Here is a 14,535-nt window from a genome sequence, read left to right as displayed (position 1 = left end):
ATTATTATTATTATTTTGTTTATTTGGTAGCCCTACTTATTTTTCTCTCTTGTACTTTATGTGTTTTATTATATTATTAGAATATATTTCTAAAAATAAATAATTTGCATGTTACCATATGCTGTCACTTATAAGGGTTTCAAGTTAAGAATATATTGAGGAACTTAATATCAAAAAATAACATGTTTCGTTCATAAGAACTTAGAATGAAACATTAGATTGTTTTGTATATTTGTATATATATTCCAACTTCACTAAAGAAATATTTATTTATTCTTCCTCTCATTACAAATTTTACTGGATAAATAAGAAAATTATTCTCCTTTTTTTTTTTTAAAAAAAGTAACACGAGTAAAGATGTTTGAAAATAAGCTAGCTTCTCACATGAAGACATGAAGACAATTTTACCTTTGAAAACGAGAATGTCTTTGTATCATATATGAAAATAAAAGTTTAAAAGATTGTTTTTCTTCTTTCTGATAAACTGAGATCAAGTACATTTTCATCACACTATTCATTGCTAAGGACTTACACTTTCTTCCGGTGGAAAGAAAGAGGAGAATAAGAAGAGGGAGAGAGTGGCACGCGTGGGAGTTTAGCTTAACAATTTAAAATTGAAATTCAACATAATGAAATACAAGAAGATTTTGTTCTTCATTCAGAAAGCAAGAATGAAAAAGTTATATAATTTAACATTATTCTTTTCAACAAAACCTTAAAACAACAAAATATATGTAGGGATTAATCGCGATAATTGTAATGGTCAACCTGGATTGTTTATCCTATTAAAATTGATCATGAAACAAAATTAATCTTTCATCTATTATGATCCAAAAACTATGCTTTCTCAATTTTTGTCATCATAGACAATGTGTCCTCGGTAAATTTAATATAGCTAATGTTTTTATAAGTAAAGTATTTCACTTGATTAATTAATGTATTAAAATATTTCACTTGGATGCATTTGAGTATGTTCCTTGTTTCCTTTTAATAGGCATCAATCATAACTTCAAGTTAAAATTTAGAGGGGAAGAAAATCACATTATTTTACATCCGAATGCGTGTCATATGATGAACATTGGTGACTGAAGTCTTTGTTTGATACAATCTGGTATTATCTTCATTCTGTGTTATTCCCACCCACTCTATCATTCCACTGATTTTTTAATCCTGATCTTTTATTAGTGCGAGAAATGGAATTAGGATAATAGGATGTATGGCAAATTATATGAAATATGCCCTTTCGGATCAAATAATTGTCAAATACAGATGAAGAAACCGTACTCACGTATTGAATTCCTTAGCATTAAAAGCCCAAGAAAGGATATGGCGGGGGAAATTGAATTTTCATGGGCGGTAGGGTGATCAGAATATTGATTCCCTTTACCACTGTTATTAGTAGCTTTTTAGAGTGGAGTTAATTGAATTCTTAGTTTCTCAATTGTCTCAAGATATTTGATTGAGTTAAGCCGTAAATTCTTTGTTACTCAGAATCGAACTCCATGTTGCGAATCTTAATGGCTAGCTTTTCGGCTACTAAAATATGTTTCAAGTAGTTATATCAGTTATAATTATAAATACATTTCACAACTTCTATATGAGCTAAAGGTGGAACATGTTTGAGAAAATAAGTTACTCTTTTATCTGGGATTAAGGAGCATGTTTAAAAAACACGAAACATGAGCTTATTGTCTCTTTTGTTCGTATCTATCGCATACAATTTGACCAAACACTTCCACATTTAAGTATAATATAGATTACATTGTTATTTGTGAATAATGAACAGGTTTATTTATATGTCTTGTAAGCCTTGCCTATACGTAACATTATTTGTAATACTTCTGTAGGGCAATAAACGCTACAGTGTCATTAAGTCGGTTATCTAAGAAATCAATAACCTTAATCATAATAGAGCATTTAACTCAATGTAAAACATGTTTTATGTTGTTTTGCAAATATTAGCTTGTTTTTTTTCTGATTTTAATGAGGGAGTAATAAGCTACGAGAAAAAGAATATAAAAACTGCACGTTTTTTAAAAAGATGTTTACAATTCGCATTTAACCTTGACTGTCTCCGGCATTTAGCGCGTACGATATAGTACTTGAGTGAGATGTTGACGTAAACAAGTCATATCATTAACACAGCATCCTCAGGGGCTGATTTGTGACTTATAAAAATGGTTAATGTTCGAAATAAAGTCGTCAAGAGTAAACAAACACCTTCGTAATATATATAATTATTTTGTTTATTTTTCATATAATATATCCAAATTTTTAAAAATTCATTTTGTTTCTTCTTTAAGAATATCTTCTACTTTCTCAAATAACATGTTACTGACGAAATATTTTTTTCAGAAATTCCTTTAACGATTTTGTTTATTTTTTTATAAATAAATACATATGTTTTTAATTACTTTTCAACATTGTGAATTCCTCCCGAAAAGGATAAAAAAAGATAGAAGTAACTTTAATTAAGTTTAAAATCATAATTCTTGTACAATTTAAAGTTTCTATACAGCTTCTTGAAAACATATACAAAATAATTTAAAATTTAATTAAATTAAATACTAAACCTAGAATTAAATTCCTTGACGTCGCAGCCGAAAAAGGGTTATGGTCGACCAGATGACTTATGATCTGAATGATGTAATGTTACTACTTTTGCTTGCATGGATTTCATGTTCGGCTTTCTAGATCGTAGTCCGATACCTCTTAATTAAATGAACTCTCCAATTGCTTTTCCAAGTTGAATCAATGCCCAAAATTTTGTGACTGAATAAAAATGAAACTAAATGCACCAAAAGGAATGTGTAGTAGGCATAGAATATGCGGGAGTTAACTAACAATATTTGCATATGAAATTCAAGTGAAATGCAAGTGATCTTCGAAAGATTATTATTAAACGTTTAATTTAGAAAACAAACAATTTTAATAAACACGTATCAATTGTTGTCTATACGAAATTCTATAGTTACAATTTGATATTTAATAAGAAAACATTTCTTTTATTGTACATAGTAACGTGCCACCTGCCACATTACTGTCCTTGGCTTGGAGTTGGAAAGTCCGAAATTTCATAGTCATTGACTAATAGTTTAATAGAGGAATTTCTTTGTTCTCCTAAATCACAATTAAGTATATTAAGGAAATGAAATAACCAGGGCTACCTCCACATTTTCATAGAGAATAAAGGAGTTTAATATAGAACTGCTGAGCGTAGGATATAATTAACCACAAAGCCCTTTTGTACTAAATACACATAAGGATTATATGTGTCGGAAGTAAAACTTTGAACATGACTCTGAGATAGGATGACAGTCCAAGATATTCTCCTCCTGCCGGAAGGGCTACACCCGGCAAGACGACTTTACTAGAATGACATGTAGTCAGCATGTCGATTTCCATCATCATTTTTATCTATCGAATATCAAGTTGAGTTGAGTTGATTTTAGTTTAGCGTCCCTTTCAGCAGCGAGGCTATATGAGACGTGGACCTACTGATTAACGTGGAATCCGAACCACATGAGCTCCCGCCGTATCGAATATCAAGTTTGCTACTTCTTAATTCAAGTAACTTATCAGTTGCTCACCATACTGAATCAAAATTGAAAATTCTGCGTCTCAATGGGAGTTGATTCCAGGATCTTCATCTAATGTTTTGAGACACCAACATATAGTCTGTTGACAGAATTTTACATTTAATAATAGCAAGAACTGATAGTAAATAGGAGAAAAAGAATATTCTATTCTCCTCTTCCTACTGCGAAGATGCGGAAAAAATTGACGCAACTTCAATCTATTGAAGAGAGCTCCGAAGAGAACACGTAGTGAACACGTTTGTCTTAGACGTGAGTGGTCGCAAGTAAGGATCCACCTTTCATTAGGCTCTGTATAAATGTAGGCCATGAAACTTTAAACAAAAAAGTCATAAGCACTAGAGTTCACAAAAAGGAATGACAAGTTAGAGAACGTAGGTAATGCGCGGTTATCCCATTCGTTTCAGTGCGTTTCTGACTTTCTAGGCTGGAGTTTGATGCATCGAAATGTAAATGGATACCAAGTCCTGTCTATGCTCTTTCCAGTTACTGAACTCGAGACCCCGCGTATGAAACATACAGAGGATTACGGATTACACACACACACACACACACACACACACACACACATATATATATATATATATATATATATTTGAGGTTTCACGTTCATCTCAATGGTGTATACAAGGGAGTTCTGGGTTTAATCCCCGTTTCGAGTAAGGTATTTATGCAAAAATAATAAACCTGAGAGTTTCAGTCTCTCCCTTTCTTCATAAAATTCTGTGTACGCTACTGATTCCCCCTAGTTTCTTACATTTAAAATGTTATTATGTAAGAATTGTATTTTCTGATAGGAAAATTTATGCACATTACACCGCAGATAATGCATACCTCTAAAGGGACTCAATTCATACTTTGCTTTCTATATAAGCATGCATTGATCTAGAAGGCTAACGTAGAACTACAAACCAACTTCCGACATTTGTTCTTCCATTCTTTTGTTTCTCATATTCTACAACAATACTCTAATATCTTACGCCCATACTAATTCGATCATTTACAATATGAGCTAACTTTTCAGTAGGAAATCATCACAATGCCAATTTTAGCTAATGGAACTACCCATGGAGACAAGATACGACAAAAATTCTCAAAACAGGACAGAGCTCTTCTAATATAAACATACACTATCTGAGACACTTTCACATCTTTTCGAGACGAGATAGCCTCAAGTTCTGTTTCGTGGGCAATGCTATTAATTAATGCTAAACCACCGGTTCGTACTCAGTATTACACTATACTATAATGTGACATCACGAAAGCATTTTGTCTTCTTATAGAAAAATTACAAATGGTAGTATATTCAACTTTAAATATGTCGAACAAAGTAGTGCGAACGTTATTATATTGGTTGCTACAAAGAACATTATTTTAGTCACTTTTTTTCGGTAAACAAAAGATGTATTATCACACCATCATACAAAGAAGATTGGGACAACGTGTACTCCTGTAATCATTCTTCTAAATCTCTTGTTAGCTACATGTTCCTTGTTGAGGATAGAGACGGCTTAATCTTTTAAAGACCAATTGCTTTTGGGAGTGAAAACCCTTTAAATACAATATTTAATATTCTTTGTTTAGGTACTTGTTTTGGACAGCATAATACAGTAGTCATTTCGGCGGAGGCATCCCCTGTGCTACCGAGAATTCCATCCAAGGATCCAATAAAACTTCTAGATTACTATATATCTCTATCGAAGAAACGACGCCCTTCAGGTAAACAATAAAGAACACTTTGTGACAGCCTTTTAAAAAGTCTAAAAGCTCAGTGCGGAAGTAGCAGCGTCATTTTAGAGTTAACTTCGGGAGGGGGGGGATTATAACATAATCATAATTTCACTTTTTCATTGATTTACTATTATTATCCTATTAATTAAAATGAATATAAATTTCAAACTTTTGGGTGGGGGCAATAGACCCTCCGCTGGAGTCTCAAATGAGGCCCCTATGCCGTAGAGACGGTACTACCGTCTATGACAGGGAAATACATGTTTTGTGTACACTATGTAAAGTAACAGTATTAAAAATGATCCTAAATATTGTTCCAAAGAAATAATAATAATAAAACTCGCATAGTAAGAAACCTAACGTCGGATTTCTTGTACTTTCTTGCACGACTTTTTCCCAAACAAAACAAAATCCTCTTCATGTGTCATTATATATTACCTATTTCATTTGTATCTCAGAATCATTTGTAAATAAATTCAACAATTTTCGGAGTAACTGAAAGTGTCGAAACTATGAGAGAGTGTTCACCAATGCAAATAGTTAAAAGCTATCCACTCTAAAGATAGGTAATACCAGCTCCAATTAGATAGAAATATTAAACTATACATTTAATTCCATTACACATAATTCAAGGTCAGCTAAATAATGTCTGACATAAAATAATTTGTGAAGCATTTTGTAGTGAATTACACTAAACAAGTTTAGGATAGTAATTAGCGATTTTGCTTCTCAACCGGGAGGTTCCGGGTTCAAGCACTGCGGCCGGTTATCCTCATTGAGATTTATCTAGAGGTTTATCCTCTGTTCCACCGAAGATAGTACCTTTGAATAGACTCTATTTTTTTACAACTTCTTTTCTGCTATTATTATTATTAACCATACTAGTGCAAATTACCCTTGTGTCTGAATCTGGGAGATAGCCAAATACATCAAATAAATGGATAAGTATTTGAGACGTAGGTTCGATTCCCGATGGGAACTCATGCGGTTCGGATCTCACGTTAAGCTGTAGATCCAAGTCTTGTATAGCCTCGCTGTTGAAATGGGATGTTAAACTCCAAATGAATCCATCAGTAAGAACTTATTAATATCAGTATATATTAATTTCAACTGTTAAAAATTACATTTACCAGCACAAAACGAAAATATTCATTCTAGATATTCAAATATATAATTAGGCCTATGTACTATTTAAATTAATAATGATGTTACGAGACAAAATAAAAATCCTCCCTCCTCCCAACGGCTAACTAGACGTAGCGGATGTTTGCTCTACTTTGGGAGGAAGTCTTGAAAAACTAGTGGCTCTTCCCAGACAGCATTAATATTCTTCTTCACCATTTGAGTTTCACCTTGCCTTTATAAAATTGAGGTATTTTATTCGTGGATACGAGAATTATGCGTAAGTCAAAAACTGTAGTCTCATGTTAAATTTATTTTGATAATTACGTATTTCGAAATAGACAAGATTTATTTGAGTACAATGCAATTTATTGTAAATTGAATAGATGTGTTTTGATTTTAGAAGCTCCTACTGTAAACGCTATATTCTTATACTTTAAATTGAATAACGTGATATTTTGTAAAGAGGTTCATATTTCCGGCTGATCTTTGTTGAGTGTTGAAAGGAATGGGGCTAGAAGATCTCAACAGTTTTGAGTACAAGTACTGAGTAATGATATTGAAAAATTTATTAGTCTTCCGTCACGAGAGCTTCTTCGCGGCTAAGCGGTTAGCGTACGCGTCTTTGGTGTTGGAGATCCTGGTTCGATTCCCGGCAGGAGCTCATGTGGTTCAGATTCCATGTTAATCAGTAGGTCCCGTCTCATATAGCCTCGCTGCTGGAAGGAGCGTTAAAATCAACTCAACTCTTTCGTCACGAGTAATATGTTTGACATAACATCCAATTATTGACATTTTATCATGGCTATATGGTTAGCATGTGCACCTTCGTGCAAGACAGTTTAATTCGATTCTCAGTGCGTGCTCATACGGTTCGGATTCTTCGTTAAGCTACAGGTTCACGTCTCCTGTAGATTCAGTGTTAAAAGGGGCATTAAAATCCGATCTTACTAACTAACTGTCAATTGTTGGGAATGCACAAATTAGTATAACATGATATTCGAGACAAGGAAAGAACACTGAAAAAAATCATAAATGTACTTACGTCATTGTCATCCAAATAGCTGTACACTTCTAATTTATCGAGACGAATTGTTCCTTGAAAGGGGAAGATACGCGTTCCTTGAGGAATGCGTGTGTTACTCCATACATTTACTCGCATCTCATATAATTTGTTGGCATTTCTGTCCATACCGGTGGTAGTTAACACCAGAGAGAACTCTTGAGGAATCAACACACAAGTCTCCATTGTTGAGTTTAGTAATTAACTTTATACGTATGTCACAACAAATTGTTCGCACAAAACTTTGAAAAAAAAAAAATAAACAAACTGACAATTAATCCTTTCTTCGTCTTCTTCTTCTTATCTTGGTAAACAAAACAATCGACAGAATCATAGATCTAAATAACAAAAAATAATAAAAACAAATAACTAATTAATTACAGTCTCCAATGAAGCTAATGATAACTGTCCGTTCTTCTTTAACTTTTAACTTCCGAGCATGTTTCGTACGAAAAATCGCTCCTTAACAATACAGCAGCGACTTACTGCATAATCCGACCTGATCGCATGGCGAGTCGCGCGTATACTAACAGGTGAGTTAGAACCACCTGTAGCTGAAAGCACGTGGTTGCTCTCCTTCCTTCCGTCCGTCCGTTGAGGAGTTGATCTCTTCCCCTTCGCCCCTCTGTCTTGAGAATCCCTCCCCTACTTAATTTCCCTTGAAAGAGGCGGAGTTCTTTCCTCCCTGTCTTACAAGACATCCGCGCACCTTCTTAGCCAATACCTGACCTTCACGACCGCCTCCTAACCAATAGAGTGCCGAGGATCAAGATCGGTAATGTTGGTCATTAAGTTGGGAAGAACGTAAGACTGGTAGGTGAGTAGAATATCCAGAGGATAAGTACTTTTTTTTCTTAAAGTGCAAGATGTGAATACTGGAAGTATCTTGACAGCCAAAATTAGATGGTTCTTAAGGGCATCTCAGGGGACGTAGGGTATAAGGGACGGTGCTGCTTCTGTACTTTGGTGATGGTTGATCATTTCGTTAGGAAGGGTACCGGTTTGATAGTAGTATTACTATTATTAGTACAGATACATGCTTCATATGGTAGGATATATGTGTGGAGGGGTATGGAAGTCAGCGACGAAGTATTCAGGTGAATCACGCACAGTAGTATAACGAAAAATCAGATCGGGTATAAAAACACTACCCACAAGAACAAAGGAAAATTAGCCTCTAAACTTAATTGGAACCGCAACTAAAAAAATGAATAAAACATTTAAAAAGCTGAATTATTACAGCGTTCCAATTTGATTCAAATCTTATGGAGTTTACTCTAAAAAAAATTTGAGAAAAAAACTTTCGTTAATTGCCTTCTTAAATTTTAAATGATTTTCCCCCTCTAACTACTAATTTCGTATCTTAATAAAACGTAATCTCATTTTTGCTCACCCAGTCACCTAAACTAGTTTAGATACAGTAAATGATCATGTCTATCTATTCTATATATACCCCTAATAGTAATGTTAGATACAATCGAAGAACTATTGTTTACCAATACGAATATTTAGCATTATTACTTAAGAACAGTTTGAACTGAGAGTTTTCTATGTTTTACTCTATAACATAAGTGTTAGCACTTTAATTTCTTTTATTAATTCGTCTTCTTCTCATGACACTCATGACCAAAATGATTGTCGCATATCTATAACTGTCTTCTTGTAACAATATAATTTGATAATGATTTTACAGGATACTTTTAATACTGATACTATGTGTATAATCGGGAAATGTATAATTGTGGTAAATTTCATAGGGAAAGAATTATAAATACGAAACTTAAAATGAGCAAAACAAAATGTTGCTAACTGGATAAGAAAGTTTTAATTTCGTTTTATTGTTCTTATTTACTGCTCTTTTAATATGATATTTGCCACATACATGTCTTTGGTGATTATACACATACTGACATTATAAGAAATACCAGACGAATTCGTTATCAAATTATATTCCTGCAACAATATATTTATAGACATGCGACAATAATTTTGGACATGAGTGTACATAGGTTCTGTTTATCATTAATTCACTGTACTAATTCAATTTATTATTTAGAGCTCGTTCGTGGCTAAGCGGTCACCGTACGCACCTTTGGCGTGGGAGACTCTCGGTCGATTCCCATTGGGAGCTCATGTGGTTCGGATTCCACGTTAATCAGGAGGTCCCGTCTCATATAGCCTCGCTGCTGTAAGGGACGTTAAACTCAAAATCAACTCTACTCAATTTATTATTTCTACGTCTCCGATATTTTGAAGTATATATAGTGATAACGTTTCTGAGGTTAGCGAGTTTTCTGCTGGCTCTGTAAATGTTTGATTTCCGTTGGCCATGTCCCTTAAAGCCTCATGTCTCATGCTAAAAAGTAATATTAAATCTTAATATAAACAAGTTGCAGTGTCACGTGTATTCAACAAGAAGGAGTTTGGTTATATTGAAAGTTCCTACATGTATGTAACCGGGAGCTCCTTCGTGGCTAAGCGGTTAGCATACGCGCCTATGGCGTGGGAGGCCCGGGTTCGATTCCCGGCGGGAGCTCATGTGGTTCGGATTCCACGTTAATCAGTAGGTCCACGTCTCATATAGCCTCGCTGCTGAACGGGACGTTAAACTCAAAATCAACTCAATGTATGTAACCGTCCTGACGTTTAGATAAAATTGGGTTACTTTTAATAAATATATAAATATAATATATGGAAAACTGTTTTTTGTCTGTTCATATTTTGGGATCGATTGAGTGGTTCACCACTTTCAACGAATTTGGTTCCTAATATTTCACCCTCTTTAACCTGACCAAAATTGATAGCGATCAATCAAAGTAGTGCTTGAGATGTTATGTCTTCCCAATGGACACACGGACGGACAGTGAAAATATTCAAATTTAAAGAAGTTTTAGGTAAACCAAACTCCTTAACAAACGATTCAACAATATTCTTACTTTTCTGTTATTGAAATCCTAAATTATTAGCAGTAATTGAAATTATACCATCTTCATTTTGTATGAATGCCTAAGAGATAGTGAAAAAATACCTGTATAATTAACTCTTTATGCATAGAGGGGGCCGCGGTGGCTCAGTGGTAGAGCGTTCACCTCTGGTGCTAGGGGTCTCGGGTTCAAACCCTGCTCCCGCCAAGTGAACTTAGTGGTGGACAAACACCGTGTGCGTGGGTTTTCTCGGGGTTCTCCCGTTTCCTCCCACTTTCTTCATTCCACCATTTCATTCATTACTCATTATCACCGTCTCCTTTAGCCTAACCGGCATAACCGTGGGACGTAAAACTCAAAGATTTCATTTCATTTCTTTATGCATAGATTTTAAAATGTCGTTTTTTTTCCTCACGGTCATGGGTGCCCGAAGAATTTTTTTTAGGGGGGCTCATCTCCCTTGTTGCCATTTTACGTTTGATATCTTTTATTTGTATTAAGAAAATTTTAAGAAATTTAATACATTTTGGTGAGCCGGGGGGGGGGCTCATCCTGCCCTCCCCTTCGGGCGCCCATGCTCACGGTGGATAATTTTTTGTGTGATTTTTTTAAAAAAATCTCGGAAACAATTCATTTAAGTTGTTTTTATTTTAAAGGTATTTTTGAAAACTTTCAAAGAAAAAAAAAAGTTATACGAGGTGCGTTTGGAAAGTAACCTCTGATTGGTTACTGTGCGTGAAGTAGTGGAGGCAGCTCTACCATCTTTGCACAAACATGCGCGGTAGATCAGTCTGCATCCATCTGTAGTGGAGCGAAGCTTATCTGAGCACTAATTCCACTTTTATAACGTCTCAAGATGTTAGCTGCAACAGAGAACCCCGCCAAGTGCGAGGTGCGAGCTGTTATACTTTTTCTTACCGCAAAACAATATCCGTCAGCAACTATTCATCGGGAACTATGTGCCGTGTATGGAGGACTAAGTGTGGTGAGTGAAGGAGTTGTTCGTGAATGGGTTCGTTCATTTAAAAGTGGACGAACAAACATTCATGACAAAGAGAGGAGTGGCAGGCTCATCTCTGGTCACTAATGAAGTCGTTCAGAAAATTGATGGAATAGTTCGTGAAAATCAATGTTTCAAATCTCGGAACTTTTCGATTAATTTCCACAAATTTCCAGGATTGTGTTATATGATCTCAGCGCTTTGATGATGAGGAGGAGCTGAAAGATGTGGTCATAGGCTTTCTCAAAGCACAGGCGGGAGAATTTTATGCTGATGGAATTTCTAAGCTAGTGTACAGGTATGATAAGTGCTTGAATGTTTATGGAAACTATGTTGAAAAAAAAAAAAGAGAGCAAAGAAGTAGTTTTCAGATGTATATAATAAATTCTTCTTACTTACTTGATGAAACTAAACATTAGAAAGACAAAAGGAATAGTAATTGGAACGAAAGGTCGCTATTAACTATAAAACTAGAGAGGAGAGTAGAATAGGTAACCATCTTGTGATACGTGGGTAGTAATATTAGTGAAGACATGAGATGTGAACGTGAAGCAACAGCAAGTTTAGGAATGACAAAAAAGCTTTTAAGAGGAAGAAAAGTATATTTTATAGGTCCATGAATAAAGATTTTTTTAACGAAAAGAATTAACGTCTCACGGTTATGATCTACAGGCTAAAGGAGACAATAAGAAAGAACTGTTTAATAAACTGTGGCAGGAAAAAGACGAGTAGTCATGGAGCTATAAGTCGCAGACAATAGATTTTATTGCCCCCTTAATTGCTTTATTACCTAACGACTTTCGATGTCAATATGGCCGTGTCGGCCTTGGAGAGGCCGGTCCCGGGCTTGGGGGAGGTTTCTGGGGGAAGTGGTTTTATTACTTGTGCAATAGAGGTTGTTTGGAAAAGTGGAATGACCTCCTTTCTTGTTGAAACATGCTCCTATACGATTCTTGAATCGAAATTATAATCAAATTAGAATTAAAACCATGATTTAGATAATTAGAGCATTGGTATACGTCATTGAACGCAATCCCTAGCTTCAAACATGATCCAACACGATATTTGATTGAGGATACGGCTTTGAATGCTGTTCCTAGCTTCAAACATGATTTAATACGTTTATTGAATCGAAATTATAATCAAATTAGAATTAAAACCATGATTTAGATAATTAGAGCAATGGTATACGTCATTGAACGCGATCCCTAGCTTCAAACATGAAACAACACGGTTTTTGATTGAGGATACGGCTTTGAACGGTGTTCCTAGCTTTAAACATGATTTAATACGTTTCTTGAATTGAAATTATAATTAAATTAGAATTAAAACTATGATTTAGATAATTAGAGCAATGGTATACGTTATTGAACGCGTTCCTTAGCTCCCACAAGGTTTTTTCCCCATTAATTTAATTATGATCTGCCTTGTAAAGCTCGTAACTAATTGAACACTCTTATTTGAACTAGAAAATTATGAATAATGAATATGATTACACCCTTTAAGCTCCAATGTTTAGCAACGATTTTTAATGGTGCTTTGTTTTACGGCGTAAAGTATTAAGATGGGCGGGAAAAAGGAAGGATAGGAAGAAATATTTATTTATTTTCATTTATTTTTTCTTGTTGCGAACTACACTTCTTTCGTTTAGCTTGCTTGGCTCTTAAATGACAGACTTAACTCTGCTATTTTTCAGCGTTGCTCAGTACGAAATTCGCAGATACGCAAGGTTCTGTGTTCTCTCCAAGCGCCATTGCAATACTGAGGGTGAAGAATGAAGTTCAGTTTCTCACACCCTATGCAAACAACCTTGTGATATGATTGGCCAGGAAAAACCAGTTTGCTCCGCCTGCAATGTTTAACCATGGGGGCCAATCATTCCCTCTAGTTTGAGTGAATGGGAGAACCAACCCTTTCCCCGCCTCTCTTTCCATCATCAATGTCTTGTGTGAACAAGTTTCTACCCGCTCCCCACCCTTCCCCCGCATCTCTTGACCGCATTCTGTGTGATCAGGTTTTTACCCTGCGACAAGTGACACACATTTTTTCCCCACCCTTCACTGCCACTCTTTGGCTGCATCCTGTGTGAACATGCTTATACCTTCTCTCCCCCCAACGGCGATAACTGACACATTTTTCCTCACAAAGGGTGTTTTTCAAACCAGTTCTGGTGGATGGTTTGCGGACAAAAACCTCTTCCCCGCCCATTCAGACAAACAAACAAGGTATTGCCAGGCTGTCCTTGTACTCATTGCCAATAACCTGATGAATAAATGGTTGTCCTTCATTTTGATTTTGCAAAACAACACACACACAAAAAAGAACCCGTAGAATGGTTTTGTGTATTCCCACATACAATAATTATGCTGTTCTTTTCGGCAAAATACAAGTTATTGAAACAGTTGTTGAAATGATAGCTATCTAGCTTACTGAATAAAGCCGGAATTTTAAAATTTAGGAACATTGTTGCCTGAACCCAACTAACGAATTTTATTGCTTGGTAAACAACTATTTGCTGTGAAAAATACGACAATTTGGCGTCTTTAAGGTATGAATTGAGACATGCTGGCGATGTTTTCAAACTTTAGGCATTGTGTGAAAATTCCTTGGTATTACCTCTATAGAAAAGAAATATTTCCTTCGATTCGGCAAGAGACCGACAAAGGAATTCTTTTCTGCTTCTTTGCAGACTGAGGCAATGCTGTATTACAAGGCAAATTCATTTACTTTATTTTTTTTTCTCCCCCTATTCCATTCCCCTTATGTTAATGAATAAATAAAAAATATATTATATAAATGGAGTACACATTTCCTGTATTAACAATTTTGCTCGTGAAGTTTTCTACCTTGCTTCTGCCTTGCTTCTTTAAAGTGTTTTTTCTGGATTTTTTTCTGTGTTTGTTCAAAGAAGAAGATATTATATTCAAGTAAGTTTTATATCATTATAATTGATTAGATATATTTGCATAAGTATCGAATGGTGGGACTCCCCTAGAAAATTAACACATATTGTTTTTTCTTATGAAAATAATTAACACAGTGTAGAAACGAACTGAGTTTGCCAATATGTTTTAACTTGTGGGGAGCATATCGAGCCAA

General features: G+C 35.0%; 1 protein-coding gene across 1 annotated transcript in view; it reads right to left on the bottom strand.

The window, feature by feature from the left end:
- The window catches only part of LOC145686113 (uncharacterized), a 215,343-nt gene extending 207,313 nt beyond the window's left edge, over positions 1-8,030 (bottom strand). The window contains exon 1 of the mRNA XM_081759080.1: positions 7,495-8,030. Within this exon, the coding sequence (XP_081615206.1) occupies positions 7,495-7,698 (204 nt within the window). The 5' untranslated portion in view covers positions 7,699-8,030. The remainder of the gene's footprint in view (positions 1-7,494) is intronic.
- Positions 8,031-14,535: the final 6,505 nt, after the last annotated feature.

Source organism: Thermobia domestica, chromosome 5, assembly GCF_964235325.1.
Source record: "Thermobia domestica chromosome 5, izTheDome1.hap1.1, whole genome shotgun sequence".
NCBI classification, from domain to species: Eukaryota; Metazoa; Arthropoda; class Insecta; order Zygentoma; family Lepismatidae; genus Thermobia; species Thermobia domestica.
The sequence above is the reverse complement of the archived record's forward strand: the minus strand, read 5'-3'. Positions and strand labels throughout refer to the sequence as shown.